The sequence below is a fragment of the Rana temporaria genome, chromosome 11 (assembly GCF_905171775.1).
Source record: "Rana temporaria chromosome 11, aRanTem1.1, whole genome shotgun sequence".
Taxonomy (NCBI): Eukaryota; Metazoa; Chordata; class Amphibia; order Anura; family Ranidae; genus Rana; species Rana temporaria.
The window spans coordinates 31,888,964-31,903,530 of NC_053499.1; the positions used below are offsets into that span (position 1 = coordinate 31,888,964).

At 40.9% G+C, this 14,567-nt stretch overlaps 1 protein-coding gene across 1 annotated transcript in view; it reads left to right on the forward strand.

The window, feature by feature from the left end:
* The first annotated feature begins 8,991 nt into the window (after positions 1-8,991).
* The window catches only part of LOC120916781 (doublecortin domain-containing protein 1-like), a 137,055-nt gene continuing 131,479 nt past the window's right edge, over positions 8,992-14,567 (forward strand). The window contains exon 1 of the mRNA XM_040327718.1: positions 8,992-9,248. Coding sequence (XP_040183652.1) covers positions 9,067-9,248 — 182 coding nt within the window. The 5' untranslated portion in view covers positions 8,992-9,066. The remainder of the gene's footprint in view (positions 9,249-14,567) is intronic.

Consider the following 14,567-nt stretch of genomic DNA (forward strand, 5'->3'; position numbering starts at 1 on the left):
AAAAATAAAAAAAGTAGGGCTGTTACTGATCAAAATTTTTCTGTTCGATTAATCTTTTTTTTTTTTTAATCGATTAATCGACTAATTTCGATTAATTATAACACACATACAGATCCAACTACTTTTAGCTGATCTCCTTGCAGGCTGATTCCCAGTGCAGCTACCAACCACTGGAAATATGGATAGCAGGATACAAAAAACACACAAAGGCAGCGCTCGATGGGAATAGCATTAAAACTTTTATAGTCTTCAAGTAGGTAACCAAATAAATATTGCACTGGAGATAAAATCGATGTAGCTACATAAACTGTAAAAATGGTGCGAGTAATACCAAACGGTAGCAAAAGCAGTCATAAAAACATGTAGCTAAGTATGATACTGGTATAAAAATGTGTACCACATTACCACTGCTGAATCCAGATGAGGAGGGGTTAACATCAGTCCGTCGGCATGTAGATGTCCCATGAAGGGAAACTATCACAACTCCCAGTGGATGGTTGTAGAATCCCAGGTTGATAGAGGGAAGTGATAGAGGGAAGTGTAACAGCCCTTGCGTGTGGCAGATAGTAAGGTCCCGCCGGCATGCAGATATGAAGGCACAGCAAAGGAGCCCTTCGGATGGACACGGCAAGCCCTGCCGGTGTCCGTGACGTCACCGGATCTCCGATGGAACTCTCTGAAGGCCCAGAAGCCGGCGGAGAGGTGAGTACCAATCAAAAGAATTTTAATCGATCAAAAAGATTTTGATCGATCAAAAAAATTTAAGATTAATCGATTAATTAAAAGTTAATTTGCACAGCCCTAAAAAAAGGAAAAGTGCACAGTATAACACATATACATACAAAAGGTGACTTGATACTACATACGCTACAGGACAGTGCCATCTGTATAAAAAACTATGATGCCCTTAATTATGCGTGTAGTCCATGTTCGCCAGTCCTCCAACTCAGGAGCGATGCCCAAGTCTCTCTCCCAAGCAATTTGATGGGGAAGTTTTCGACAAGGATTTGATAGGGAAACAAAGGATTTGTACAACATGGAGATGCAATTTCATTGAAGAGTCTCTTGTATACATCTGTTTTCAAACTGTGTCTGAACTGCAAGATCAGGACTTTTCTTCTGCAGAGAACGCAGGAAATGGTGCATTTGTTAGATGTATTAGATGAAAATTCTCAGGAGGAGGGCATCTCCAAATCGTTTATAAAATACGAAGAGGGGCGCACAAATTATGTTTATATCTAAAAATATTGAATAATAAACTAGAAATTATCAAAATGTAAACTTCATTCCAGTAGCTACAATAACAAAAAAATAAAAAAATGCTACACTGTAAAACCTATATGATGTAATATAAACGTGTGTGTATATATACGGTATATATATATATATATATATATATATATATATATATATATATATATATATATATATATATATATATATATATATATATATATATATATATATATATATTTATATATATATCTATATATAGATATATATATATCTATATATCTATATATACTTTTCTGACATGTTTTTCTAACATTTTTCAAAACAATAATGTGCAGCGCAAAATGCCAATAAAAAGAAAAAGGTAAAAATTACAAAATGTCCAAAAGTCCAGAAAGATGAACCACAAAGACCAGACAGCAATAACACATATCCTCCACATGTGGAGAAGGAGATCCAGAGACCAGTGTTAATTTTGGCAGCAAATTTCGATTCAGTTTTAGTCTTATGCCGCGTACACACGACCGATTTTCATGACGAGAAAAATGTTTTTTTTTTTTAATTGCTTGTTTAAAACAGTCGACGAGAAAAATGACCATTAAAAATTTAGAACATGCTCTATTTTTTTAGTCGTTTTTCACGTCGTCGTTTTTCTCGTCGTGTGTAGGCTTTAACGATGGGAAAAAAACATGCATGCTCAGAAGCAAGTTCACGCATGCAAATCAGCCCAAAGGGTGGCGCCATTCGAATGGAACTTCCCCTTTATAGTGCCGTCGTACGTGTTGTACGTCCCCGTGCTTTGCTCGAGCATTTTTTTCACGATCGTGTGTACGCAAGGCAGGCTTGACAAGAATCACGTCAAGAAAAACATCGTTTTTTTCCATGACATGAAAAATGGTCTTGTGTACGCTGCTTCAGTCTTAAGCCGCGTACAGACGGTCGTTTTTTATGATGAAAAAAAACGACAGTTTAAATCATGAAATAAAACAACGTTTTTGAAACTTCATTTTCAAAAACGACGTTGCCTACACACCATCGTTTTTTTTACAATGCTCTAGCAAAGCGAGGTGACCTTTACCACTTTTTTCCATTGAAGCTTGCTTCAAAACTAGCTTCTGGGCATGCGCGGGTTTAAAAACATCGTTTTATACGTCGTTTTTTGCTACACATGGTCAATTTCTGTGAAACAAAAAACGAAGTTTTGAAAAACGACACAAAACAATTCAAGCATGTTTTTTTGAAGACATAAAACAACGTTTTGCCCACACACGATTATTTTAAATTAAGTTTTTTAAAACGTCGTTTTTTTTTCATCACGAAAAACGACCGTCTGTACGCGGCATTAGTGCCATTTTAGTCTTCTGCAATTGTTTTCGTTTTAGTCGTATGTAGTCGACTAAAATCTCCACTACATTTTAGTCTACTAAAACTAATTTTAGTCGTCTAAAATCTAATGGGTGCAATTAAATTGTAATGCATTAGTTAACATTTCTCTACAATGTCCAAACTCATTGTATACTGCTGGAGTGAAAAAATCTAATAAGTTATTATTTATGGTATTGAGGTATAAACATGCACTACAGACCAGTGTTCATTTTGAAGTCAAATTTCAAACCGACCGTGTGTATAGGCTATTGGTCTGTTTTCCTTCGGTCCAAAATTTTAAAACATGCTTCAAAACCGAACCGATGGACTGCTGCCCCATCGGACCAAACCGATGGTTAGTACAGAAAAGCATCGGTTCAAAACCCGCGCATGCTCAGAATCAAGCCGATGCTTGCTTGGAAGCATTGAACTTCGTTTTATTCAGCACGTCGTGTGTTTGACGTCACCGCGTTCTGACCCGATCGGATTTTGGACTGACGGTGTGTACACACATCAGGCCGTACGGCCACTTCAGAGGTGAACCGATGAAAACGGTCCGAGGGACCAGTCACATCGGTTTGGTCCGACCGTGTGTACAAGGCCTTAGGGGTAAAGAAAAACCAGATTGCAGGTGATCATCTTCAAAAACTCCCCCAGACACATGTGGGTAAAGCAAGGAATCTAAGTGCTCTTTGTTTAAACGAATAATGCTTTATTGTATAAAAATCTCCTACTCACACATATGCAGTCTAAAAAGCACTTCAAATCTCCCAGGCCCAATACACTTTAACATCTCCATCGGACAGGATTTCTAACATTTTACAGCCTTGCTTGGAAAAAAGGCAATATGTTTGTTTGAAAAATGAGCATGCATTCAAAGTAGGAAAGTAAAAATATTAAGCGTGATTGCTTCACACAGTAACACTTTCCATAATAACTCACAGTTATTATAAGAGCGCAGTGGACCATACGAATGTTGACGTGACAGTATCTCACCGTGGTGAACCTACAGTATAGTGACAAGCTGAAGATGACAGATTGATAAACATGCATAGATGGGAATGCTGCAGAACGACACTATACAATATAGGTACAGTATAGCAGCTAATGGAAAGATAACTGCTTCATGTCCAGGTTTGTATCTGGCAAATGACTCCGGTATAGCTTGGACAATGCTCATTTCCCATCTTGACTTCTAATTTAAAAGACAACAGCATCTTTGGTACAACCTGTCCCGTAAGGCATGCATTACCCCTTTAAGTGTAGCTATCTTTGTCCTCATTACGTTTTTTTGACAGTTTATGAAATTTGTATTTAAACTTCCAAAAACTCCTGAGGAAGCTCTTCTGAGCAAAACATGTAGAGTGAGAAGTGGTTGTACATCAGGGCTCAAGTCCTGCGGGAACGCGTGGGAACGGCGTCCCTGCACTTTTTTCACAGCAGGAACTCAGTTCCCTTTGCAGGACTAGAGCAGCCGAGAGCAGCCGAGCCGCCCGAGCCGATCCTTCACTAAGCGGCGATGCCCAGCTTGAGTCACTGTCAGGGGCAGGCAAACCTTAGTAATTCTTTATGTTACTGGCCGCTTCCTGTATATGGATTCATAGGGTAGTGTGCGGGTATTGCGTCACTTCCTCGATGCCGCAATGTCTCCTGGGAGCTTTTGTCATTGTTCCCAGGAGACATTGTGGAGGCCTGCCGTGAGTTATCGCGGGATTTAGAAAGAACTTGCGGTTTAGTAATTATGCATATGAGCGTATCCTTTTTTTTTTGTGGTGGGGGGGTGGATCTTGGGTGGGAGTTCCCACACTTTTTTCCCCAGGACTTAGCCGGTTATGTTCAGACCTTGTCAGGAGAAACAAGTTGAGATATGGAGAATACTAAAGTTGCCCCTAAACATAAGGAAACCATTGTCCCTTCTAGCCTCATATGATTAGTTATTGGTTCATGAGTCCCCTTGTCCCATAATACCTCTATGTTCAATTGTGAGGTCCAGGTTTTGTCACATGGGGGCTTGCACAGGGATTTAACCTTCTAAAACAGGGGTGTCAAACTCAATTTCATCGTGGGCTGCATCAGAATTATGATTGCCTTTAATAGGGTTGGTTGTATCTGTAAGATTACATGTCCAGTGCATTCTCCTCCCCATATATTAGATGTCAAGAGCCACCCCACCATCAGAAGTTGAGCCCCCCACTCTCCCTTACATCACAGTGCAGCCCCTTTCCTTATGATCAAAAAAGAAACATTCGCCCTTGGGACTTTGAGTGAGGTGAGCACTGTAGAGCCAATAAAATAACAAGAGTAATTACAGTATATATTTAATTCAAGTAAAAAGCAGTACATACATTAATGTCATGAACATGAGCCAATTCATACAGGATGCAGAAAATAGGTAAAATGATATTGCGATTAACTGTCCATATTAAAACACACACAGGCTTAGCTCGCTCTTCAGGTGTAGATGCTCGTGGTATACCTAAAATGAAAGGATAGAGTATGTAGTATGATATGAAGGGCACAGGGTAAGGGGGGGCCCTTGATATGGAAAACCCCATACTCACCGATGGACATAGTCAAAGACCAGCACATGCGAGGCCCCCAATATGGCGGCAGTGAGTGTCCTGCCAGGTAGCAGAGGAGGCGGGGCCAAACAAAGTCCCAACTGGGGCCAAACGGAAGGAGGGTACAGCATGGATGAAATTTGTGTCTCAGTGGGTCCATAATGAGTATTGACTGATTAAACATAAATGTGTATAATGGATATTTAGTAATAAGGTAGATAAGCGTACAAAAACGCATATGTATCTATGTGTAGATGAAGGACCTGAGCCAAGAGTGGTGAGCATATAGACTGAGGGGGAATGTAGTGAAAGATGCCAGAAACTGGCTGGTGGAAAAAAAACCACAATTAGATAAGAAAGCAGAAAGAGAAGTAGAGTGAGAGTGGAATAGAGTGCAGGTGTGTGGTGAAGATAGTAATGAAGGAACAGGCTGCAGGTAAATTCTCCAAATAAGTTATATGCAAAGATGTAATGTGTACATAAATAGTTAAAATAGTAAGGTAAGTAAGCATACAAAGATGCATGTATGTCTATATATGGATGAAAGACCTGAGCCAAGAGTAGTAGAAACATAGGGCCAGATTCACATACAATTGCGGCGGCGTAACGTATCCCATTTACGCTACACCGTTAATTTTGAGCATGCGCACTGGGATACCCCCAAGCAGTGGCGGCTGGTGCTCAAAATTTTTGGGGGGGGCGCAAAGGAAAAAAAAATTGCAGTCTCACTGTGCCCAAACGCAGTCACTGTTCCATGCCATCAAACACAGCCACTGTGCCATCAATTTGCACCACTGTGCCATGCCATCAAACGCAGCCACTGTGCCATCAATTTGCACCACTGTGCCATCAATTCGCACCACCGCATGCACTGGTCTTTGTCCATCGGTGAGTATGGGGTTTTCCATATCAAGGGCCCCCCCTTACCCTGTGCCCTTCATATCATACTACATACTCTATCCTTTCATTTTAGGTATACCACGAGCATCTACCCCTGAAAAACGAGCTAAGCCTCGCGAAACGTGTCGGGTATACACTTGATGCTTGTGTGTGTTTTAATATGGACAGTTACTCGCAATATAATTTTACCTATTTTCTGCATTCTGTTTGAATTGGCTCATGTACATGACATTAATGTATGTACTGCTTTTTACTTGAATTCAATATATACTGTAATTACTCTTGTTATTTTATTGGCTCTACAGTGCTCACCTCACTCAAAGTCCCATGGGCAAATTTATATTTTTTGATGCTAAACGCAGGGATGGAGGTGTGTCTCTGGTGACACCAGACCTATTAATTTTTCCCCCTTTCCTTATGCTGCTGCTGGGAAGAAACTGGTTGCATTGCTTGAAAGCAGAAAGTAAGGGTCTGCAGCTCTCCTCCAACTGCAGGAGAGGTGTGAGAGCCACATGAAATGGCCTGGAGGGCCCGATTCGGCCTCCGGGCCTTGTGTTTGACACCTGTGTTCTAAAAGATAAGATGTGTACAGACTGCAAAAAAATAGGCAAGAATTTTAGAGCAGTCACCTTGTAGACCTCTATGGGGAAAGGTTCTACTCTACCCTAGAACGTGACCCAACCCAAAAACCTACCCCCTAACAAAGACCCTTAGAATGCTATTCTTCTCCTATTCTCCTGAAGCTTTTAGTGCTGAAAGGTAACACTGCTCCACTGAGATTTTACATGTCAAAATCTAATCATTTGGTTGACTTACCTCCTTGATTTATATGTCTTGTACCTCCTTTCTTTATAATCTTATAACGATGCAGCAGTAGGGCAGAAACTGAAACTCCAGCTCTTGCTCCTGGAATCCCCAAGAGATCTTAGAAAAAACAAAGCAGAGTGCGGTTCAACCCACCAACATCGGAAACATCCGTTTCAGTCGTATTACCTTTTAATATGCAGAAATTTGCGCTCGTTCTGCATTTGGAAAATGAACCGATAATCTAAAAAACGACCATATATGTTTACATTGTATAGTTAATTAATGCAAGAGCAGAAGATGCTAATTATTTCATGTTCTTCATACTTTTCCCAATACAGTACATCAGTGTGTAATTATAAAAATCGTCAGAACAAAATGTAGAGCAGCAAAGATCAGGAACATACCTTTTCTGCAGATGTTTTTTTCTGCTTAGTTAGGTAAATGTTAAATCTAAAAGGTGCAATTTTTCCAGTGGCTGACATACTTCATCAATCCTAATTTGTGAAATTGTTCATTCACTGATTCAAAGTCTGTATGAAAAAAAAAAGATGTTTGTCTGATTAACTTTCTAGCTTGAAAAAGTTAACCCATTCTGTAGCCACATTTCTGTAAAATAATGCACCAATTCAAGACAATGGCCAATGTACTATTGAATTTAAAGTGTATGTATGGGCAAAGTAAAAATCTTCAATATTTGCACATTTGATGATGTTCTTTAAAACGCCTGCAAGTAAAAAAAATACATGTTGGAAGAAATCCGCTAAATTTCTAACTTCCTGTTGTGAGCCAACAACATTTCTGCTTCACTGAAATCCCAAGCAGCATTGTCAACCCTGCATTAGAGTCCCTTGACCTGGATCCCCACACTGGATGGCACTGAGGACGCCACTCTAAGGTGACCATATTTTTTTAAATGAAATCCGGGGACATATTTTTTTTTTACTAGTAATGGCGGCAATCAGCGACTTTGCCCGTCGCCGCCCACCTCACAGCCTGTCAAGTCTTACTTTCCGGTCCCCAGCTACTACTGGGTGGGGAGAGGAGGAAGATCACTCCGCCGGGGAAGGCAAGGAGATAAGCAGGCAGGCGGCTGTCCGGGACTTCAACCAAGGCAGAAGAACATGTGAGCGGAGCTGAATGGGCATGCACCCGAACCAGCACATGATCATCAGAAAGGGGCACAGATAATGGAAAAAAATACACCCCCCTAAGCTAGTAGGAGCGGCAGAGTGTGGGTATGTAATCCTGATTTTTTTTTTTTTTTTACTCTGCACCGACTGTCTTTGAAATTTCCCCAGCCCCTGTTTAAATCCAATCCAAGATTTACCTAAAAATTATTATTATTTATTCTCGAGTATAAGCCGAGTTTTTCAGCACATTTTTTTGTGCTGAAAATGCCCCCCTCGGCTTATACTCAAGTCACCTTTTTTGCGCCTGATCTCCCGAACTTTGGGGACCCGGTACCAGCCGGTCGTAGGTCCCTTGGACTCCAAACTTGCCACACATATAGCACCACTCTTCCTCTACAAGTGTGCAAAGTTTGTTGTCTGGGGGACCTACGGCTGTGGAGCACTGATTTTTCAAAGTCGGCACCCCTTCTTTATACTCCCATGTTAAACGTAAGTCTAGTCATGGGCACAGTGAGGCATGGACACAGTGAGGCATGGACACAGTGAGGCATGGGCACGGTGAGGCATGGACACAGTGAGGTATGGGCACAGTGAGGTATGGGCACAGTGAGGCATGGATACAATGAGGTATGGGCACAGTGAGGTATGGGCACAGTGAGGCATGGGCACAGTGAGGCATGGGCACAGTGAGGCATGGACACAGTGAGGCATGGATACAGTGAGGCACAGTGAGGCATGGACACAGTGAGGCAAAGTGAGGCACAGTGAGGCATGCAGATGGACACCCTAGGCTTATACTCAAGTCAATACGCTTTCCCATTTTTTTGTGGTAAAATTAGGTGCCTCAGTTTATATTCGGGTCGGCTTATACTCGAGTATATACGGTACATTCTTTTGAACTCCAATTGGGCTTTTATACCGTATATTGCTATTTTAAATTTTTTTGCTCAGGCTCTTTAACAGATATTTTCTCATTTTAAGGGCTTGTAGATTGATTAAAGCAGCAATTGATGACACGTTGAATTGGTACTATACAGCCATTTGAATGAATTTACTTCTCTTATCAGGTCATGGCAGGTTACAGAAGGCCTTTAAGTGCCTCATCTGTTGGGAGCCAATTGTCTTCGGTCTCTTTGCGCAGTTATTTGTCATCATCAGCACGGTCACATCAAAGCAGCTTAGAAGACATCATTGTTAAAGAATATCTGGACAAGATTGAAAAGCCAAAAGCACAATGCCCTGTTTTGCCCAGGTAAGAAAACAATTTTCCAAGTAATTTACTCTAAATACAGAATGTTCTATTTATAATGTACATTTTGTCACAATTTACAAAGCATTATAGTGTATGTAAACTCCAAAAAAAATTCATTGGTTTTAAACAGACTAAATTTTTTTTTGGAGTCTGGTCAGGTAAGTTTTACCTCCTGTCTTAAGCCCGATTCACACTTCACATATCAAGATCTTGCCTTCCTACTTTTGTGTTCTCAATTTTCAGACGATTACGCACTTTGCACATAGAGCGCCCCATTTCATTTCAGGGGTCTGCCCTATGCGCCCAAAATTTTAAATGAATGCCCCCAAAAACACATTGCACATTTGATAGCGATTGCCACGCAGTTCGGTTTGCACCAGAACATGCAAACAGGCAAAAAATGTGTTAGAACACGCGAACACCACTAAAGTCTATGGGACACGAACATGACATGTTTGGGGACCTGGGTCCTGCCCCAGGGGACATGTATCAATGCAAAAAAAAGTTTTAAAAACTTGAGTTTTTTTGGGAGCAGTGATTTTAATAATGCTTAAAGTGAAACAATAAAAGTCAAATATTCCTTTAAATTTCGTACCTGGGGGGTGTCTAAAATATGCATGTAAAGTAGCGCATTTTTCCCGTGCTTAGAATTGTCTGAAGGAAAAAAAAGTCATTTAAAACTACTAGCGGCTATTCATGAATTTTCGGTCCCGGCAATACAGAGAAAAATAATTGAAAAAAATGACAGGGCCCCCCTCCCCAGTCCATGAATATTAAGGGGAACCCCTGCCATTTTTTTCAATGACTTGTATCTGTATTGCTGGGACCCGACAATTCATTAATAGCGCGAGTCCCCCCAAATTCCATATCAGGCGATTCAGGTCTGGTATGTATATTAAGGGAACCCCACGTGATTAAAAAAAAAATGAAGTGGGGTTCCCCCAAAAAATCCATTCCAGACCCTTTATCCGAGCACGCAACCTGGCAGGCTGCAGGAAAAGAGGGGGGGGTCGAGAGAGCGCCCCCCCCCCCTCCTGAACCGTGTGTTATTTTTGTCAATTACTTTTCTCTGTATTGCCAGGACCGACAAATAATGAATAGCCGCTAGTAGTTTTAAATGACTTTTTTTCCTTCAGAAATGACACTTTGTGCAGGGACAATTCTAAGCACGGGAAACATGCGCTACTTTACTTTAAACACCCCCAGGTATGAAATTAAAGGAATATTTCACTTTTATTGTTTCACCTTAAGCATTATTAAAATCACTGCTCCCAAAAAAACTACAGTTTTTAAAACTTTTTTTGCATTGATACATGTACAGGGCGCTTTTCGAATTTGCCGCGACCACCCCAAATTGTTCGCTGTTCGCCGAACTGGCGAACAGCCAATGTTCGAGTCGAACTCATGTTCGACTCAAACTTGAAGCTCATCCCTACTGATTACCTGTCCTGGTCTCCCTGTGAGGAGATGCCGCTGATCGGCTCTCCTCGCCACACACTCTGTCAGTGTGAGGCAAGGAGAGCTGATAAATGGCATTTCCGCGTGACCGGCTGTGATTGGACACAGTCGATCACATGGTTAAAGAGCCCTGATCTTTACCGAGAAAGGGGTCGCACCGTGTCCTAGGAATACGTTGTCCCAGAACAAGAGCCGCACCACTCCTCCGTCATTTGACAGTGGGCGGGTGGCAAGTGGTTAACCAGGTTTTTCTCCAGAGTTTGCTAGGGGTTCCTTGAAGTGTGGCTGATTAAACATCCATTTGATGGTGCCTGCATAGTTCCAGGACCACTTGTCTGAGCCAACTGCATGATAAAAGTGATCTTTTAAGGGTGGCATTCCAACCACCACTGTAAAGGGGTATTTTCCCCACTGTCCACCAATGCAGGGGGCATTTTTCACACTGACATATCAAAGAATTGGTTTCAACAGGGGCTCCCTGAGACTTGAAAGTTATTTCAAGGGTTCCTCTGTGGTAAAAAGGCAGAGTAAGGCTGCCTAATGCCCTGTACACACGAACCGATCCTGTGTGGGACCCATCGTTTTTTTCCCCATCGGTGAAAAAAAATGGAACCTGTTTTAAAATTTTCTGATGGTTAAAATACCGATAGAAAAAAACAATCGTCTGTGGGGAAATCCATCGGTCAAAAATCCATGCATGCTCAGAATCAAGTCGACGCATGCTCGGAAGCATTGAACTTCATTTTTCTCTGCACGTCGTAGTATTGTATGTCACCGCGTTGGACACGATCGGATTTTTAACTGATGGTGTGTAGGCAAGACTGATGAAAGTCAGCTTCATCGGATATCTGATGAAAAAATCCATTGGTCCGATTTCATCGTGTGTAGATGGCATAAGACAATGGTCAATCTTTCCAGCCGAGACACAATCCGGAATACAAATCGAATCCACTTAACGACCCCTTCACGCCGATATACGTCAGCAGAATGGCACGACTGGGCACATCAACGTATAGGTACGTTGTCCTTTAAGCCCAGCCGTGGGGTCGCGGGCGCGCTCCCGCGACCCGGTCCAAAGCTCCGTGACCGCGGGACTCGCGGACCCGATCGCCGCTGGAGTCCCGCGATCGGTCCCCGGAGCTGAAGAACGGGAAGCGCCGTATGTAAACACGGCTTCCCCGTTCTTCACTGTGGCGGCGTCATCGATCGTGTGATCCTTTTTATAGGGGGACACAATCAATGACGTCACACCTACAGCCACACTCCCCTACAGTTGTAAACACACTTGAGGTCACACATAACCCCATCAGCGCCCCTTGTGGTTAACTCCCAAACTGCAATTGTCATTTTCACAATAAACAATGCATTTTAAATGCATTTTTTGCTGTGAAAATGACAATGGTCCCAAAAATGTGTCAAAATTGTCCGAAGTGTCCTCCATAATGTCGCAGTCACGAAAAAAAACACTGATCGCCGCCATTAGTAGTATACATTTTTTTTTAATGAAAATGCAATAAAACTATCCTCTATTTTGTAAACGCTATAAATTTTGCGCAAACCAACCGATAAACGCTTATTGCGTTTTTTTTTTACCAAAAAAATAGAAGAATACGTATCGGCCTAAACTGAGGAAAAAAAATGTTTTTAGAAATTTTTGGGGGATATTTATTATAGCAAAAAGTAAAAAATATTGCATTTTGTTCAAAATTGTCGCTCTATTTTTGTTTATAGCACAAAAAATAAAAACCGCAGAGGTGATCGAATGCCACCAAAAGAAAGCTCTATTTGTGGAAAAAAAATTACGCCAATTTTGTTTGGGAGCCACGTCGCACGACCGCGCAATTGTCAGTTAAAGCGACGCAGTGCCGAATCGCAAAAAGGGGCAAGGTCCTTTAGCTGCATTTTGGTCCGGGTCTTAAGTGGTTAATATTCTAAAAGTATATTTTGATGGTTCTGCATTATTCATAGATCTGTTCTAAAAGCCAAACTGCATTTTGAACTATAGCTGTGGCCAAACCAATGACTGCATATACAGTATTGTGTTTACATCTATTGCATTTAAAACAGATTTGCAATAATCACAGTTTATTAAGTGAAAACGCACAATAACGTGTGTTTACACAGCAGATTGCCGATTAGCTGTGTAAATGTTTAATTCCTGGCAATACATTGTAAGTGTTGTGCTTTACTGTTAACAAACCCTCCTTGAAGAAAAGAAAGACATATTACTTAATATTTTGTACCTCTGGCAGTTTCTGTTAGGATAGGCCATTGCATCTGAGCACAGTTGTATAAATATAGATTGACATTAATGGTAGAAGCACTTTGTGTATGCGATGGATCTTGCTGTAGATGGTGGATAATTACAATCCATTAATATTCTAATGTTACTGTAATTGAAAAGAAAAGGCTTGACAGGGAAAGCTGTGCAGCAAGAAAATGACAAGTACTACTCCCTGGCAACCATCATTCTCCTGCTCCTATAATCACGTTCAAAACAGTGACATGGCGGCTGGATTTTATATATGGCTTTTCACTGGAAACTTTGTTTTTTTAATACCGTGAGTGGCAGACCAACATTCAAAACTGAGAAAGTAAATAATGCTAACTGTGTAATAATCATCTAATTGCCATCATTTAAAACAGTAAATAAAGGCAATTATTTATTTCCATCTCCTAAATTGGTGCACAGTACCGTTTTCCCCCTAAACTCACCACTTTTTGGTTTTCTGGACGGGCAATGGGTCCCCTTTATTTGAGGTTGTGCAGTCAATGGGTCTGAAAATTTTTTTTTTTACAGCTTTGGGAATCCATCTACGGTTATCTAATTATCCAATTTGGCTCCAGAGCAATTTAAAAAAATGTTCGCATAAAAAAAAAAGAATTAATCTTAAGGTAGTTGTAAAGGTAAATGTTTTTTCACCTTAACCACTTAACCCCCGGACCATATTGCTGGTCAAAGACCAGAGTACTTTTTGCGATTCGGCACTGCGTCGCTTTAACTGACAATTGCGCGGTCGTGCGATGTGGCTCCCAAACAAAATTGGCGTCCTTTTTTTCCCACAAATACAGCTTTCTTTTGGTGGTATTTGATCACCTCTGCGTTTTTTAGTTTTTGCGCTATAAACAAAAATAGAGCGACAATTTTGAAAAAAAATTATATTTTTACTTTTTGCTGTAATAAATATCCCCCAAAAAATATAAAAAAAACGATTTTTTTCCTCAGTTTAGGCCGATATGTATTCTTCTACATATTTTTCGTAAAAAAAATCGCAATAAGCGTTTGATTGGTTTGCGCAAAAGTTATAGCGTTTACAAAATAGGGGGTATTTTTATGGCATTTTTATTATTTGTTTTTTTTTACTAGTAATTGCGCGCGATCAGCGATTTTTTTCGGTACTGCGACATTATGGCGGACACTTCGGACACTTTTGACACATTTTTGGGACCATTGGCATTTTTATAGCGATCAGTGAAGGGGTTAACACTAGGGGGCGGGGAAGGGGTTAAGTATGTCCCTGGGTGTGTTTTTACTGTGGGGGGGGGGGGGGGGGACCTCACTAGGGGAAATCACTGATCTTCTGTTCATACATTGTATGAACAGAGGATAAGCATTTCCCCCCCCTGACAGGACCTGGAGCTGTGTGTTTACAATATATATATATATATATATATATATATATATATATATATATACATACGTTATTTCTCACGTTATTTCCTCCATAAATAAAGATTAAAAAAAAGATACTTCTTATTTTTTCTGATATGACTACCAAATGTTATGAAGATGCCCTGGAATGCAGCCTCATCTGTGCCCTGGAATGCAGCCTCATCAGTGCCCAGTAATGCAGCCTCACC